Source organism: Brienomyrus brachyistius, chromosome 22, assembly GCF_023856365.1.
Source record: "Brienomyrus brachyistius isolate T26 chromosome 22, BBRACH_0.4, whole genome shotgun sequence".
Lineage (NCBI taxonomy): Eukaryota > Metazoa > Chordata > Actinopteri > Osteoglossiformes > Mormyridae > Brienomyrus > Brienomyrus brachyistius.
Window position 1 is genome coordinate 3413468 of NC_064554.1, and position 17495 is coordinate 3430962.

The 17495-nt window shown below is 44.4% G+C and overlaps 2 protein-coding genes across 4 annotated transcripts; one reads left to right on the forward strand and one right to left on the reverse strand.

The window, feature by feature from the left end:
* The first annotated feature begins 86 nt into the window (after positions 1–86).
* Positions 87–5608, forward strand: LOC125718065 (zinc finger protein Gfi-1b-like). 3 transcript variants are annotated; one of them, XM_048991569.1, is made up of 6 exons: positions 87–1416; positions 2107–2473; positions 2571–2713; positions 2860–2976; positions 3359–3524; positions 4546–5608. In XM_048991569.1, the coding sequence occupies exons 2-6, from the start codon at positions 2167–2169 to the stop codon at positions 4749–4751; spliced, it is 939 nt and encodes a 312-aa protein (XP_048847526.1). In that variant the 5' UTR covers positions 87–1416; positions 2107–2166; the 3' UTR covers positions 4752–5608. The 3 variants fall into 3 exon arrangements, with proteins under 3 accessions (XP_048847526.1, XP_048847523.1, XP_048847525.1); XM_048991566.1 differs by having other exon boundaries at positions 87–300; positions 1281–2473; XM_048991568.1 differs by having other exon boundaries at positions 87–300.
* Positions 5609–5666: 58 nt separating this feature from the next.
* engl (endoglin, like) lies at positions 5667–15509 on the reverse strand. Its single transcript, XM_048991570.1, is given in 20 exon segments — positions 5667–6153; positions 6440–6545; positions 6676–6777; positions 7184–7243; positions 7455–7530; positions 7607–7793; positions 7795–8105; positions 8643–8870; positions 8976–9113; positions 10297–10449; positions 10927–11120; positions 11267–11459; positions 11781–11925; positions 12183–12357; positions 12549–12723; positions 12867–13004; positions 13094–13263; positions 13525–13625; positions 14389–14571; positions 14950–15509. Coding segments are annotated over 17 exon segments (2613 nt in total). The 5' UTR covers positions 13589–13625; positions 14389–14571; positions 14950–15509; the 3' UTR covers positions 5667–6153; positions 6440–6441.
* Between the last annotated feature and the right edge of the window lie 1986 nt (positions 15510–17495).

Here is a 17495-nt window from a genome sequence, read left to right on the forward strand (position 1 = left end):
TGAGGTTGGGGCCAGCGCGAGCCCCGCTAACCACTCAAGAGTTTACCTCGTGCACGTGCGTGCGCGGTCATCAGTTTGGTCTCGTGCCCAGGCGAGCCGGCGACATCTCCGCGACCGACAGGAGGCTACTACATTATTTAGTTAGGTATCCACTCAAAGGGAAAAAACAGCACTTGTGTATATCATCTATGATGTTTATCTCGGAATAGTACAGTTTTAAAATAATTTTGTTCATGTCCACATTTTTATTTTATTAATGCGCGTGCAAGTCTGTCGATGCCGATAACATTCTGCAGATTGGTAAGTGACATTTTCTCCCTAATTCGTCAAGTCCACGTTACTTTTAAATGGACTATTCAGTACTAATTCACGTTTACCTTTGCTTTACCCTTTAATAAAAATTATAAACTGGAGAGATTTTAAAGGAGGAACTTCTTAGTTAAATGTTTGGGGATCCCAACTTTTTGTATCTAAAGGTACTAGCAGACTGTCATAATAACATTAGTTTAAAATGAAAAATAAATTACATTGCATATTGAAAATTGATGATAAACTGCTTAGTAACTTTAATGAAAATGTCAATATTCCTTCTAAATTTTTCCAATAGAATCCAATGCATGTGCCTGAATAGATTCGTTTTTTGTTGTAACATACATTAAATGTACACAGGGAATGTATATGTTTTTGCAACGGGCAATATGATAGAAAGAACAAGCTGTAAAGAGACCGTAAATACCGATTCTGCAAGTGTCTCGGCTCTACATGCCAAGTACCGATTTTCATCTGAAACCTAGTTTGACCCTTGCCTTTATGTTAACAAGCATGATTTAAATACCAGTATATTTACAATTAACATTACATATTAATATAAGAATACTGGGCATTACCGTAATGCCGTGGCAATTTTAATACCAAGTGGAATCCGCATGCTCCCTTCAGCAGTAGACTTCAGTATCTATCTGCAAAGTTATATACAGAATCTTACAGTTTCCCCATTATACCGAAACATTTCTGCTTGAAGTGTAAGTTTATATCTGTTTGAGAAAATTCACACCTCTAAATAGGTTTAAAAAAGAACGAAATAACCATAATGTATCATATAGATATAATGTATCATATAGATAGGGTATGGTTACATTGTTTCTTGCGGCAGGTTTATGCTTTCCGTGGCACTACTACGTTTTGAGTAATTTCTCTAAAAATGCCATTTTGATGTGTGTCCTTCAATGAAACCACATTTTGCAAAAGACTCATGTAATGACCACAGACATTCTAAACAGGGTGTTGTTGTCGCAGCCCAGTTCTTGTGGTAGTGAACACAGAGTAAGCGCTATTGGAATCCAGCAGGGCGTTGCACCCGTGAGGTCAAGAAGTGTGACAGTATTTCTCACGGGTCATTCTGCGCGTTAAAGGACGGTATGCCAGCTCATCTAATGCTTTTTGCTGAGGTTACACCGCAGTGGTAGAGATTTCAAACAATTATTGATAATGCCGTCAAATTAGTAGCATACAGGCTAATATTTGCAAGGTGTTTTAGTTTACACATTTAGTTGATTTAATTAAAATGTACAAAGAAGAACGGAAATATAAACGTAATAGTTATATAAATAATGATTTATGCTGATTACATTTTGTAAAAAAAGTGAAATGTTTACATTTTAGCAGCGATTATTCAATGGAATATTTATTTAATATTACTAATTACAATTTCTGCAATGAATGTACTGCATTATACGCATAGAATGCGTGGTAAAATGTAAAATGATTGTACCTATGTTATAATTTACATACATACAAATACACATAATTTTCATATTCAAATTTTAATGTGAAAATAGTTTTCAAGAGTTTCATCTATTTAATTTCATATTTTTAAATTGCAAACTTGATTTTTTTAAATTTTAACATGCTCAATTCTGCCCTCTATCGGCAAAAAGATAATTGCACGCATACAACACAACACAAATTAAAAATGTTATTGAAATGTCACGTTCGGTTAGGTTGTTACAATCATTTCATTTTAAAACATTGCATTTCAAATACTGCATTTCTTCTGGTTTGTGTGCTGAGTTGGAACGCCTAATGCACTCTGTGTGTTTATTCCAGAGCTCTGCTGTGGTCCTGTTCCGTCACTCACCTGCTCTGCGGCTCTCGTGCTGCTGTAACATGCCACGCTCTTTTCTAGTCAAGAGTAAGAGACCAGGGTCTTACACGTCACGGCCCAGGAGAGGCCAGGTTTTTGCTGGACCCACCCTGCTTCAAACATCCTTCCAGGATGTTATGCAGACATCGTGGCCAAGACAGACACCATCTCCTGTAAACATACACAATGGGGTCAAAGAGACCCCGTCCCTGGAGACTCCAATTCTTGGGACAGGGGACATGTACCCTGCGCTCCCCCCTGCTAGGGGCCCCACACCACACACGGGTTTGCATGCTGACATCACGGTTCCTAACAGAAGCTGGTCTGCAGGTACGCGCATGTGGTCTTGACTAACGTACCTGCAGTGTTGGAGCTCAGCTGTCCTGTGCTTAAATTAATGCATTTCCACCCTTATAAAACAAACCAGGTTACAGAATCGCCTCTCCTACACCAGTGCTGCCCTGGTGTCAAGTGTACCACCATGCTCCTGGAAAAGAACAAGTGCTGGATAGGATGGTGTTCACGTTGCTGTGTCCTGGATGGGATGGCAGCCGCGGTCTTTGCGGTGAGGTAATGCTGGACGAAAATCACGCCACGTCGTCTATCAATCTGGGGTGGAGTACTGGGGGATTCGAGCAGCTCGCTGCCCACCTCAGACGTGTCGTCCGATTCTCTGTGTAGGCAAACATGGGTCTCTCTGTGGTTTGTCCTCTCAGCGTTGCCCCGCCAGCTGCACTGCAGAAACTCACTTACAGAAACTGGCGGCCATGCTGGCTCCGTGTGCCAGCGCTAGTGACCACGCCCCCAGCTTCAGTTGCCCAATGAATGTTAAGGTAAGAGCTACCCTATTGTCGAAAGTAGTACTACTTAAAAAAACACATAGTTATGTATGATATGTGATGGGGGGGATTATCATAAGCTACGTGGGTGCGAAGTCTGGTGGCTTTATATTGTATTCTTGTAAATCAAACCACCTTAAGCCTTTTTACATTAATTTACATTAACCATATTGACTCATACTGTCTATTATCAGCTGGCTCCGGATTAACTTGCAGTTCGAACCCCTGTCACGAATATTTTTGTGTTTTGAAAAGAACATTTGTTCCTTGCAGTGCTTTGCACTGTACATTTGACAACATTTAACTGCAATGCTAACAGTCTCTTCCATAAAATCAAATAAACGCTTTGGTTAGCAGTTGACTGGTTGTTATGCAGGATGAGCGTTTCGGGTGTAAGATATGCGGCAAGGTCTTCAAGCGCTCCTCCACACTCTCCACGCACATGCTGATTCACTCGGACACGCGGCCCTACCCCTGCCAGTACTGTGGCAAGCGCTTCCACCAGAAGTCTGACATGAAGAAGCACACCTTCATACATACAGGTGAGTCTGCCGGTGCACTCCCATTCTCATTGTAGCAGCTGTTTGATTTGTTCTTCAATTCTCACAAATACCACATAAAAAATATCAAACCTCAAATCAAACCTGTGCTTATAAGATGAAAAGATTGTGCTTTAGTGAGGGTGACGAGATAGTGCATGTCAGGGAGGACACTAGGGGCTAGGACAATAATTGTAAACTGTCATTTCAATCAAAAGGACTAAGGAGTCCTTGCTGTGTGCTGATTGGTCAGTCTGCCATAAACATGCATGTGTCACTAATGTTAATGTGAAACAGCTGGATGAGTCTTTTAATCGAGCAAACAAACCAAAGCATGAGATCAACTGAAGTATTTCGCCAAGCACAGGAGCCTTTCAGTTTAAAAGTAGTTCGCAGAACCCAAAGTAGCTCAAAGTGTCCATCTTGACACGGATCATCTGGTCAGCTTTAGTCAGTGGGGGGGCAGATATCCAGACCAAGATTTTGTTTCAACCAACCATCCATTTCCCAAACCGCTTATCCTACTGGGTCACGGGGGGTCCAGAGCCTATCCTGGAAGCAATGGGCACAAGGCAGGGAACAACCCAGGATGGGGGACCAGCCCATCGCAGGGCACATTCACACACCATTCATTCACACATGCACAATTCAGTAAGTCCAATTAGCCTCAGCATGTTTTTGGACTGTGGGAGGAAATTGGAGTACCCCTTAGGAAACCCCACGATGACATGGGGAGAACATGCAAACTCCGCACACATGTGACCCTGGCGGAGACTCGAACCCGGGTCCCAGAGGTGTGAGGCAACAGTGCTAACCACTGCACCACCATGCCGCCCCACTTCAACCAACCAGTTGAGTATAAATAGTCACAGTCACAGACTACTAGTTGGCTGGAATAAAATCTTGGTCTGGAGTTTTACCCTCGGGAACTGAACTACCCACCTCTGGCTTTAGTTGACTTTCTGTACGCGGGCGACGCACAAGACATACACAACCGGCTAGGATCTGCTCTCTGCCCCCTCAGGCGAGAAGCCCCACGTGTGCAAGGTGTGTGGCAGGGCCTTCAGTCAGAGCTCCAACCTGCTGACCCACTGCCGCAAGCACACCGGCCACCAGCCCTTTCCCTGCGACAGCTGCCAGCGCAGCTTTCAGCGCAGGACGGACCTGCGCCGCCACCAGGAGCTGCACTGCAGCAACAGGGCCCCCGGCAGCCTGCTGTGGGCACCCTAACATAAATCAGACATCCTGAATCTGCCGAGTTCCATGTGTCCTCGGGTCAACAAGGGAGGGGTTTAACCAATTTAATCACTCCTTTAACCAATCACAGTCTGCATCATATGACATCACCACATTGGGCCATTTTTTTATTTTCTGTGCCTGTGATCACAAGGTCGCTGATTCAAGGCTTTTTATTGTTGTTATTATTGTTATTCTAATTACTATTATCATCATGAAACAGACGCACCCTTACATTGCTCCATACAGCCTTTGCAGGTGAGCATGTTCCTGTGTTTTTGTTTATCCGTGTCCCTTAATAAAATGCAGACACAAATGAAACAGGTACTTTAGGAATCTGTGCACCTTGCTGCTTAACAGAAAACACTGGTTTTACTGAAGGTGGTGACATCATACAATGAAGACTGTGATTGGTTAAAGATCCCTTGTTGACCCAGGAACACATCAGATTAGACAAATTCAGGGCGTGCAACACAAATCACTCAGGCAAACACATATAGCTCACAGACAGCACCCCTGCAGTACGTATGAACAGCACAGACAGAACAGCACCTACACCATACAGCACGCCACACATACACTCACATGGATACATACAGGACAATTTACAGAATACAGGCAACAAGCAGACACACACATGTACTGCACTGAACACCCAAGAGGGTCCTGAGCGCCTTCTACCATTGTGGTGACAGATTTTGAATGTTTACATATTTGAATAACCACCAAAGAGCAACCATTTTGCAATACAGACATCTGACGTATCAGTGGATTCATCACATATAGATTGCTATGGATGTGAGGCATCATATAAAATTGTGTCTTCAATTATTTTCAATAAAAAAAATTTAAAAATCATGAAAATCAGTCCTTGTTTCAGTCACAAAAAGACACCGTTATAATCAGACGTATCACAGGTAATTTATTGAGAGACAAGTCTGATAGGAAAAATTATGCTAAGCTGAAATATACAAAGTTTACAATCCTCATACTGGCATACATTATCAGCTGACTTATTCACTGCTTTTGTTCCAGACTTGCTTTGCGAATCTGTGCCCTGACAGCGAGCTCGGCTTGCGTGAGTCTGCCCAGATCCCCCTTTACTCTTTATTTCACCTTGAAGGTCTTTTGCTATCGCAGATACTGTATGTGGCTGGATTTTAGCTAGAGAGCTCAGAGGAAACACACAAGCAGGAGTAGGACCGGGAGGGTACATCCGCAGGGTAAACCATCCGTTTGAATGTCTGATGCTTATTGTCATTCATTGCTCTCTCCTTCAGACCCTATCTCTCTGTTTCTTTCTCTCACAGACATATACACACACACACACACACACACCTTCTTGTAAGACACACTGAAAATCATTCTTTTTCACTTTTTCAGAAACTGAAACAACCTGTAAGGGAAACAGATACAATTTAAATGATTAATAATATAATTATTTGACTGCTGTGATACTTATTCTCATCCTGTTTGGGCATTTTTGTCATTTTTTTGGTTATAAAGCAGGATGGATATTTTGATCAACGTTTGCCATTTTATTCACCAAACAAGGTTCAGTAAGGATGATAGTCCAGCAGCTCTTTCAAAACTATGAATATATTCCATATTTGTAACAGCAGAGGGTTAATCTGGGCGTACCTTGTGATAATGAAAGGCGCTAAATAAATGGAAGCTATTACCGTCACACAGAGCTGCTGGAGTGCTCCATCAGTGCAGGGCGACTGCCGGCGGTGGGCTGGGGTGTACTGTCAAGGAGGCTGCCTCTTCTGAAGGCTGGGCTCATCCCTGACACACAGCCAATCACAAGCCGCTGATCAGGTTTCCTTGGCTTTCAATGAACGGGTGTGTGCTACCATGAGAACAGTAGTTATTCTGAATATTTAACTGTATTTATAAGACATAAATGGGATGCTACCTGTGTGACTGTGGATACACCACAGCGCCCCCATTAGACCGATACCCATCAGGAAAGCAGCAAACACAATCCCCACCACTGGGGCAGTATCGATTCCATTGCCTGAATAACAAAAGCATTGGACAGATTTACAATTCAATTATGTATCCTAGTTATTATACAAACAAGATTGCTGCCATTGGTTAGCTATACATGCCAGCACATGAAACTATTCTATCACTGGTCACTTTTCAGTCCCCAGAAGAAACTATGCTACACTATACTATAATATGCCATGCTATGCTATGCTATGCTATACTATGCAATGCAATGTTATGTTATGCTATGCTATGCTATATTATGTTATGCTATGCTATGTTATGTTATGCTATGCTATATTATGTTATGCTATGTTATGTTATGCTGTGCTATGTTATGTTATGCTATGCTATTTAATACTAACATGTCAGGGAGATAGCAAGTTTTTAAAAGCTGTGAGAGATGTGTGAAGTATAAAACAGGCACTCACCCAAGTCTGCAGCACTGGACTTAGACTTTGTGGTCATTCTGGGCCTGAGAACTGACTGAACTATACACAATGGGGACCAAGACTGTCTATCAGTATTACTGTAACATTATAAGTATTATTAACAAATGCATCTATAAAAGCAGATACAAATATAACACAATTGCTATTTACTTATCATTCGTTTGCTCAACATATTTCCAATATATTAATTTTATATCTTTCAATATTTTTTAAAGTGTAAATGGGAAAAGCAGCAATGTGCAGTACTGACCAACAGGTGGCAGGGTTTGACGCGCTCCCACAGGCTGAGTCACCACCACTGGTCTAGACAGTGTCCTGTAGTGGCACTGATAGGGAAAACGAGGAGACTCAGATGACGCCGATATTGTGCTTGTGGGCCTGCTCATTTTGGGCCTACTGTACCTTTCCGCGATTTGGCTGAGCGACGAGAGCAGGGACGCGGATTCCCTCCGCACAGTCAGCCTCTGCAGTTTCCCTGGTGGGGCTGGGCGCAGTGGGGGCAGCTTCTTCATCACACTGGTGCAGCTGACAGTGCAGGAATTGGATGGGGTTGTTGTAGATGGGGTGGAGGATGAAACTGAACCTCAGCCTCCAAGACGCACTCATCGCTCCTTCTCCCTTCTTTCTTTCCATGCCCTGGGCCTCCTCTCCTCCTCCTCTTTCCTCTGCTCCTCGCGTCTCCTCCTCCTTCTCTGTTGCCCCCGTTTCCTGTCGCTGTGTCCTGCCTCCACCCGCCACCGTAGCCCTGGTGCTCCCCTTCTCCGCTCAGCCTGACCATAGGGTCGAAGGAACAACCGCCCTGGATGACCATCCAGCTGGGGGCGGCTTCAGGGTGTGAGAGTGGGGACACCACGCACGACTTGACCTCCACGCTGCCCCTCAGAAACCCCCTCACAGACACCTGAGGGGGTTCAGAAAGGGAATGACATTCTGATGACATCACAGCACTTGGGACATGAAGCTGGGGACACAGGCATGCAGAGCAGGGACACCCAACCCTGCCCTGCTTTCTCACAAATCCCAGACCTCATCTATTCAGTTATATATCACAATGCTCCTGAATTCCCAAATCTGATTGGTCAGCAGGATGTCGATTGATTTTCATTGACCAAACACATAGTGCCAGCCATTAACCCTTACATGTACAGAGGGTTCTGAATTTGTGAAACACTTGTGTTCTGCAAATGAGTATTTGAGATTTCACTTATTTTTGAATATTTGTTTCCACAGGAAAAATGTTATTAAAAAGTATTAAATAAAAATAGCATAACTATGCAATCTATGTTTTCTTTTTTTAGTTACACCACATAGTTTTAAGAAAAACATATGGTGTTAAAGCACAGTTAAAAGGCTCACTTTAATTGTGAACAGACAGTATTAAAAATATTCTAATCAGTCTTTGGAAGCTATTGTTGCACCTGTTGAGGGTAGAACCCACCTCCACATGGACGCGGCTGTTGGCCATGATGATATAGGGTCCCGTCATTTTCCTCTCGAACCCCTCTGTCACAGACAGGCGCATGGACAGGATGGGTGTAAGAGCCGGGTGTCTGCCTGACGAATCCTCTGACCTGGCCTCCTGCTGGGCCCAGAGGCCTCTGGGGGAGGCCTGGTGGGGAGGAGGGGCTGTTCCTTGATTGGTTGGGGTCACAACTTGGCAGTTAACCTTTGGAGCAGGACATAGAAAGAAAACAGCAATTAAATCTCTCTGAGTGAGTTCCATCCACAAGCAGGCTGAACTCCACCCACAAGCAGGCTGAACTCCACCCACAAGCAGGCTGATGACATTGACCATTGGCAATTCAGCGGAGCCCCTACAGGCCCTCCTCACATATATGATCAGCGGGGTCCGGTCCTCCCCTGTCCGGTTATGCTCAGCATCCACGGAGCTATCTCTCCACAGCAACACCTGAAGCATGATGGGAAACAAGACATGTGACCATATCACCCATCATTTGTGTCATCAGCATTAATCATCATTACAGTAAACAGGAACCATGACAGCAGTAATGCGGCAGAGATTCAAACCTACAACCACGCTTTTCTGTAAATAACCAGCCACCCCCATCTCATACCGGAACACGCTGTTCTTTCCCTGTGCCCCTCGCTCCCTGCGGTAATATTTGTGCGAACTGAGGTTGCCTGGACATGCCGACCTGGGTCATTCCTCTAAGTACCTGTCCCTGTGCGGCAGACATCTGCTATGTCACCACACACACAGCGCACTGAGCACGCTCACTTCAGTCACCGTATAAGTGGACTGCACTGAACTTGTCTTTCGTCCCCTATCAGCTCATGGCGAGCGACACTTTGCCGTCACTCGGCCCCTGGTCTGTTTAGATAAGAACGTTCAGTCGACGGAGCCCTGCACTGTTCTTAACATCCAGGCCTGTTAATTGTCTTCTGATTTCCCCCTCATCCACAACATTCTTTCTGCAAAGACAAGATGCTGTGATAAGCCTGGAGACCACAGACCAGAAGCTGACTGGCCTGTTCACCCATCTGTACCTGATAATATTCACTATGGGTTGCACAGATTATAACCTCCAGTCACTGTCAGCTGAACCTCTTTATTATTAACTCGCCTTATCAGCCACCGGACGACTCAAATCACGTCCGCTAACTATCTCCTCTTTACGCTACACGTCCCCTGGACACATGCTCCCCTATAGCACAAGGGCAGGAACATAAGAAAATAAGAAAAACAAACTGATATAATTCCGTGATGAATACACAAAATCCCTTATTCTTTTTACAATTTGTTGCTTTTTATAAGTGCTACAGTAATTAAACTCAACTGACACTTAATGTCACATGCATTCGCTAACCGCAAACAAAGTACAGGAGCTCAGGGTGTTGGGTCTCTGCTATACCCTGGGGGGGTCCTAGTCCATTGCCGGATACTCACATACTAGAAATGCCGATGAACTAAAGTTCTATTTGGGTCTATCGTCACGTAAACACAACCCGCAATATTCAATCTCACAATCCCACAAGCGCGAGGCAATACTGTCACTGTGCTCCATGGAATTTTATACGATTCCTTTTAAGACGACGTGAGCTGATACTGGCTGCATTCGTCACATCCTTACCGTGTTTTTGTACCACACTGCTTTAGGCTGCTTCTCCATTACTGCCTCCGTCCCACAGAAAATGACAGGGAACACCAACAGGAAGTGGCTGCCATTAAACCGGGCCTTGCACCGGCGGTCACTCAACGTAACGGCCAACACTGGGAAAGGTGGCTGAGAGGAAGGGGCACAGAGGAGACAGCTGGCAACTTCATTTGGGAAAACAAACGTGAAAAATGCACCAGATGTTTAAAACAGCAGCAATTTTCTGTGTCACATGCATGAATGTACTGATGCACTAGCAGGGAAATCGCTGCTAATATAGACTGTGCAGCAAACAGGGTAGAGAAAAGAACACAAAATTACAATAATATGTCAACAAAGTACTAAAATTCTAGAAATTATTATAAAAGTATAAAGGATAAAAAATATAAGAAAATATTTAAGCAAATATTCAAGGTTTAGGTTGCAGGCATAGCTTGTTTATGCTTATTAATAAGTATCTTAATCACCATTATTTGTAATGTGTCTTTCATTTATTGCAGTCTCACAGCATCCTCAATGGGTTCAACAGCACAGTCTCATAGGATATGAACCTATGACCTTCAGGTGGCATTCCTGCCACAGCGCTTCTCACAGTCACTCTCCTACCTGCAGGGCGTTCGTGTTGACGGCCACCTCAAGCAGCCCATCCTGGCACTGCGTGCTGACAGACTCACTGGCGACTCCATCCACTGTGCCCGGCTCCCCTTGCTGGCTCAACCACTGCCTCAGCCTGCGCTCCTGGCCCCACTGGGGGGCGCCCTCCACCCAGGTGAACTGGGACTGCATGGTGGGAATGTACTCTGCACACGGGGACGGGGGAATAAAGCATGTCACGTCCACTCCGCCACATCCGCAGCTCTCTCGTCGGCCCCACGCACACACACCTAACCACATGGCCACGCCCCAAAGTTACACACGCTCCAATTAACCGAAGCTTAGCTCTCACCGGCCCTGCCCCCAGCCAGCTTGATGGTGAAGCGATTGGCCAGATCGGCCTCTGTGTATGACGTCACCGCTGGCAGACCATGCTGATTTGCCCAGGCCAAAAGGTCGCGGGTCTTATAGAGGTTGGGTATTACAGTGCTGGTCATTGTCAGCCCGGGTTCAGATGGGTAAAGGGGGGACACTGTGTTGGATGACTGTAAAACAGAAAAGGTTCCCATCAAAATAGTAGTGGTAGAGCTAATGCCCTGATCATGACTGCTGAGGGTCTACATCATTGATTCCCAATCCGGTCCTCGGGGACCCATGTTTTTGCTCCCTCCCAGCTCCCTGTCAGACAGTCCACATTTTTGCTCCCTCCCAGCTCCCGGTAGGAGCAAAAATGTGTATTGTCTGTGGGTTCCTGAGGACTGGAGGAGGAAACATTGCTCTAAATGCACGGGATATGGGATACTCACATACACCGAGATGTGACATGGGATACTCACATACACCGAGATGTGACATGGGATACTCACATACACCGAGATGTGACCTTGCAGCCCGATGGCGGTCAAGGCCCAGTTGACCGGCGTGGCGCTGCTGAGAACCAGCACCAACTCGTACCAGCTGACATTGCCCACCGGGGGCAGCACTGAGATGGGTACCTCCACCTGCAGGGAGCTGAGACACGAGTGGGGGAGGCCTCAGCTTGTGTTTATGAAGCAACTCACAGAAGCTTACAGAAGCAGCTGGTGTGGATAAACACACACCAAGACTAAACTGGAAACATGAAGAGCGGGAGAGAAAACAGTCCCCAGACAGGCATATAAATGCCAAGTGAAAAGGCGTAAATGAAATCAACAGACACTCTGACCATCAAACCTAAATAATTTAACAGAACAAGCGACTTCCTCCAGGGTGTCTGTCCGAAAGCTCACCCACACATTCCAGAACCTGCTGACTGCAGACTGATCACATGAACTTCGACCTCCCTGCTGGCACCGCCTCCCGGCGGAAGGCAGCCCCTGATAGGCTGCAGCTGCAGGTCAGAGGTCAGGTAGCTGTGGGACAGGAAGAGGGACTGCAGCTGGCACACGCTGGGCATGGTGGGGTCTGCAGGATGGCATCAGGGCAGTTAGACAGAGAGATACGGACTTATATAAGAATTAGGTCTCCATTTATTCCAACCAGCTCATTGTGGCTGTTCACGACATAGATATAAAATATCTGAACGACCAGATTTACAGCCCTTTAAACGAAAGCTGTGAGCCCAGCTCCCCCTCTTGTCTCACTGCAGGACTTACCCTCCCCAAGTCGCAGGTAGACCCGATTAGCGTGCTCCGCATGATTGAGGGACGAGAGGGACGAGTGGTTCTTTAAGACCCAGCGGTGCAGTGGCCGAGGGCGCCAAGGCAGCGAGGGAACCTGCCGCACTTGGACTGCCATTCCACGTGTTTGGACGTCAGAGAAGGCCGACATCTAGCAGGTAGAGTTAGTGTCACCCATCATCATCATCATCATCATCATCTTCACCATTCACATTGATTATCTTAATTAAGTTGTCATGTTATGCATGTCTACAACAGCAGGGGGAGCCCTTTCAACCCAACAGGTAGGCTGACCTGTACAATGACCACCAAGTTGGTAGGCAGTCTCTCTCCCTCTAGCCACCAGGACACAGCATGCTGGGAGCTGAGCACCAGTGTCACAGGCCGGACAGGCGGGTGGGAGAAAGACAGCGGACGCAGCAGAACAGTCACCTGATGGGGGTGGAAGTGGGGTTGTGGTTAGCACATGTGTGGTATCAGAATGCTGATTGGCTGGCTGATTCATGAATGTCCAAGAGCACCTGATTGGGCTGAACAACAGAGGCTCCGCCCACAGAGATCACATGGGTTTCCTTATCGCCGCTCTCCCTGGCCGCACATCCAGGCCCTGCCCCAAATTGCTCCAGCAGACCCTGCACTGGGTGCAGTGACCCTACTGGAGAAACTGAGCACTGCACCTGTGTAAAGCACACTGCAAAAGACATAGGTGACCAAGTTTAATCTTCTGCAATGTCTCAAAAAATATATTTTTTACAAAAAAATACCAGTACCACAATCCTGTATGCTAAGCCCTATAACTATGAATGGTATCAATACTAATTACTAGATAAGTAATAACTAAACAACAACTTATAGTGTAACACTGTCTTGCAATATGCTGTTCATCCATCTGCACTCTAGGAAAGTAGTCAGCCCAAAGCCTTTAGTCTTAGTCTCCACATACAGATCGCACCTGCAGTTCTCGCTTCCAGGAGCAGGAGGCAGAAGAGAGCTGCTTGGGTCCACACCGATCTCATTTTCCTAGACTGGCCTTAGTGCTTTCTTTGGGACATGCTGGCGGTGAGTGAGAAGCACAGAAAGTAAGCAACTATTTCAAGCCAATGATAATGCTGCTGCTCTTGCAGGTGGTGATAAATATCCTTATTACTATTGTCATTTTAATTTTTACTTTAATCAGTTTGTATTTATTCAAAAGTCCGGTCAGACCTAAGCAATACCAACAGTATAACTTTAACAAGTTATACATGCTTTTCAATAAATACAAACTGCTAAACATGCATGCAACGCACTCTTTAAAGCACTCATCAAAATTTGAAAAGCTATCAACGCAACTTTTAAAAGAGAGAAAGAATTATTTCAAAGTAGGTCCGCCTCTCTTTCCCTCCCCACAGCCCATAACCTTAGCAGTAGTGTTTAGCGACGGATCCGCTATCCATGTGTCATTTCTGTTGTGCAGGTGACACTGCAGCAACTGAATTACCGAAAGGACTGAAAGTACGCAGTGTAGTGGCTGGAAACAGGCACTCCTTGCTGGATTGCATCCCAATGAATCGGCAGTTGTAGTCTTAAATAAGGTATCTAATATACATTTTTCCCGTATCCATAGTATAACTATGGATAAAGTAGTTTTGGGGGTAAACCTCTAAACTAATCAAATAAACACATTTATGTAATTTAAAACTATATAATACATTCAAATGCCAGTTATGTTTTGGTCTTCGGCATACAAAGGCATACCTAAAGAATACGGCACGTTTTACCGGCACAACACATGCACTTCCAAACTAATGGATGGATCGATATCTTCCCCACCTACCTGCTCACAGTAATAACCCAAAGGACTTAATCGACGTTTACAGGACGTCTCTGAAGTCAGGACGATACCATAAAGGCTGCTGATGCCGAGGCTCCGCTTGGGATGGACGATCGGCTCGCCGAATGGTGACCGCCAGTCCGCCGCTGCTTGATGTTGGGACTGTGCATTGACCCACTGCCTACTCTGTTGGAGAAATTCAAAAAAGTGTTATACCCTCTTCTGCGAGTGCTAATCTTAAACAAAACCGCGCAAAAACTAATCAATATACTTAAAAAAAATCCAACTACTCACAGTACAAGAAACAACGCGATTTAGTCACCAGAGGACCATAGCACCCTAAACTGCACGTGCACTTGCACTTGCTGTGCACTTGCTGTACTTCAGTACATATGCTTTACATGCTACAAAAAAGAACTGAGGGTAAACATGAGACTTTTGTTTACATGCCGTTATCTTAAAAATGGTATACAGCGTAAGGCATTCCATTGGATAACTTGATGAAAAATTGTCAATAGACCAGTTACCGCTCAAAAACGTGAACTAATATAAGGTCTGCCCTACCGGTGGAAAGGTCTGTTTGACGTGGGTTACAGCAATATTGAGTCTTGATCTGCAGCTGGTGCTCGAAGCCGTCTTCACATATTTCACCCTAGAGAAGCACCCCCGCCCCCTGCATCCACACACTCCGTTTTAGACCAATACTAACTCACTAAACACTCGCTACATAGGTCATAATATTTGATATGCGCACCAAACAATCTCTGTATCTCACTGTAGCGGTTGTAATCCATTCAGGGCATAACGTTCGTCGATCGCCCCTTAGTAAAAAAAAAAAAAAAAACTTCGCCAGAAAGGTCCAAAAACTATTCGGATTGAAAAAATCCCGAAAGGCAGACGAGACAGCAAGACGAGGATGGGGAAAGACAGGGGGAATAGAGCCGACAGTAAGATTAGACAAGGAAGACGGGAAGGGGAGAAGGATGAGGGACTTGGGGACGGTGAGATGTGGGAAGGGCGACAAAGACGGTGGAAGGAGTAGGAGAAACAGAAAGAATATTGAAAGTGAAAGGAGTGTGGTGTCGCGAAGAGAAATTGTTGGGAATACTTACGCAATGATTTATAAGTGCAGAAATAACTGATAGATAGATAGATAGATAGATAGATAGATAGATAGATAGATAGATAGATAGATAGATAGATAGATAGATAATTAAATAAATACATAAGAAAAGTAGTAAATAAGCCTAAATTAAGTAAAAGAAATTAATCACACACGTAGTGATTTTAAAGTAACAGCCATGTACTGCTACTTTCACTCGTTTTGGTTTACCACTGCAGAAAATTTTATCCAACAGTACATCATGTACTTAGTGTTATTGAATGAATGCTAATAAATTACGACGCCATACTGCAATAATTTTCATTTTAAGTGCTTGGGTTTGAAGCGCAAGTGGACTTTTCGGTGAAGAAGTTCTTGGTCATTGCTGAATTTACATCAAGCAGATAGAATATCATCTATTTTCATTTGAAAATTCTGTTTAATTTTTACTATTAAGTGCATTGAAAGCCTGAAGGACGGACGGCAAAAACCTTGCGAGCATCATGATCCCTTTTTCTGTTCCTGCACTTTCATTCTGTAGGTCAACGATACACGCCTAATACTTACCGTATCATCAACACTCAGACGAGTCAGCAGTCTATTATACCTTATTGTACATTAATTTTCCAATCCAAACACATTGTCTGCTGCACACATCCTACAAATGTTCTAAAATAATATAATAAGCAACAAACTAACATATTCAAGTTTCTTCTTTTATATTTGAAGCTCTGCTGCACACTGTTTTTACAGATGCGACTGATAATTTACGTAATATGTAACATGTGTGCGTAAATTTTTTTAACACAGATCACGTAATATCCTATAGGCTTACTCGTGGCTAACTAATAGCCACAGATACACCCTGCAAAGCTCGAAGGCCCCTTGATGTTGGCCAACTGCAAAGGACTTATTTGTATAAGTGTGTGTGTGTGTGTGTGTGTGTGTGTGTGTGAGCGGGTATACCTTACCTTATGGGGACACAATGTCCCCACAACGTGATGAATACCCGTTTTTTTTTCCCCTTATGGGGACCGGTTTCAACACAATTTAATAAAAATCTAAATAATAAATAGAAATGCAAAAACTCTTGCATTTTGTTTGGTTACTTATGGTTATGGTTAGGGCTGGGTGGGGGTTAAAGGTTGTCATAGTTAGCGTTAGCATTTTTCCTATAGAAATGAATGAGCGGTCCCCATAAAGCAGGTGAAGATGGCAGATTCGATAGACCGGACCTCCTGTGCTTCTTGCCATCTTCAACTTGTGTGTCTAATATAAGACGCACAATCAAAGACACACTAAAGATGAATGTCAGACACCTAGAAGGCCGCAGATAACAGTTATCACAAAGCTCAATGACAATAAGCATAAATATACACACGTATCTTAGACTCTTAGGAACAAAAATAAACAGGTCTGTAGAAGGCCAACAGTGAACAGTATCTAAATTATTTTTCACTTCAATGCCAAACGTCGGATGTCCAAGTCTCCACTATATCGGCTCCCTTATCATCTCAGGCAGGCGAATTGTCATTTGCTCCTTTAAAGCTGGTTTTCCTTGTGGAAATTCCAGTCAAAAACCACAAGACATTATTCCGAGGTCTGGAAATAGTTTTTTTCAAGCAGCGGGAATGACCTAAAACATAGATTACTTACTGATTCAAACCTACACCAATAATTCTGCTGGTGAATAATGCAGGTTAGTTCAGCCGTCCAAAACACCATATGAAAGCCATTAAAAAGCCACTAGAATTCTAGTAAAATAAAACGGGACATGCAAAGGCACCAGCAGGGGCGTTGGAGAGGCATGGATATCCTGGCATATTCGGGGGGGGCAGCACTTTGACGGGTGTCCATGAATACATAAAATTATATGTAAACTTGGGCGGGAGGGGGGGAACCAAGGTGACATTTTGTCAAGGGGCCCAAAATCTCTATTACCTGGGCACCATGCATCTATATATTTATCGATTTTTAATGCCTATGCAGTACAGGGTCACCGTGACGA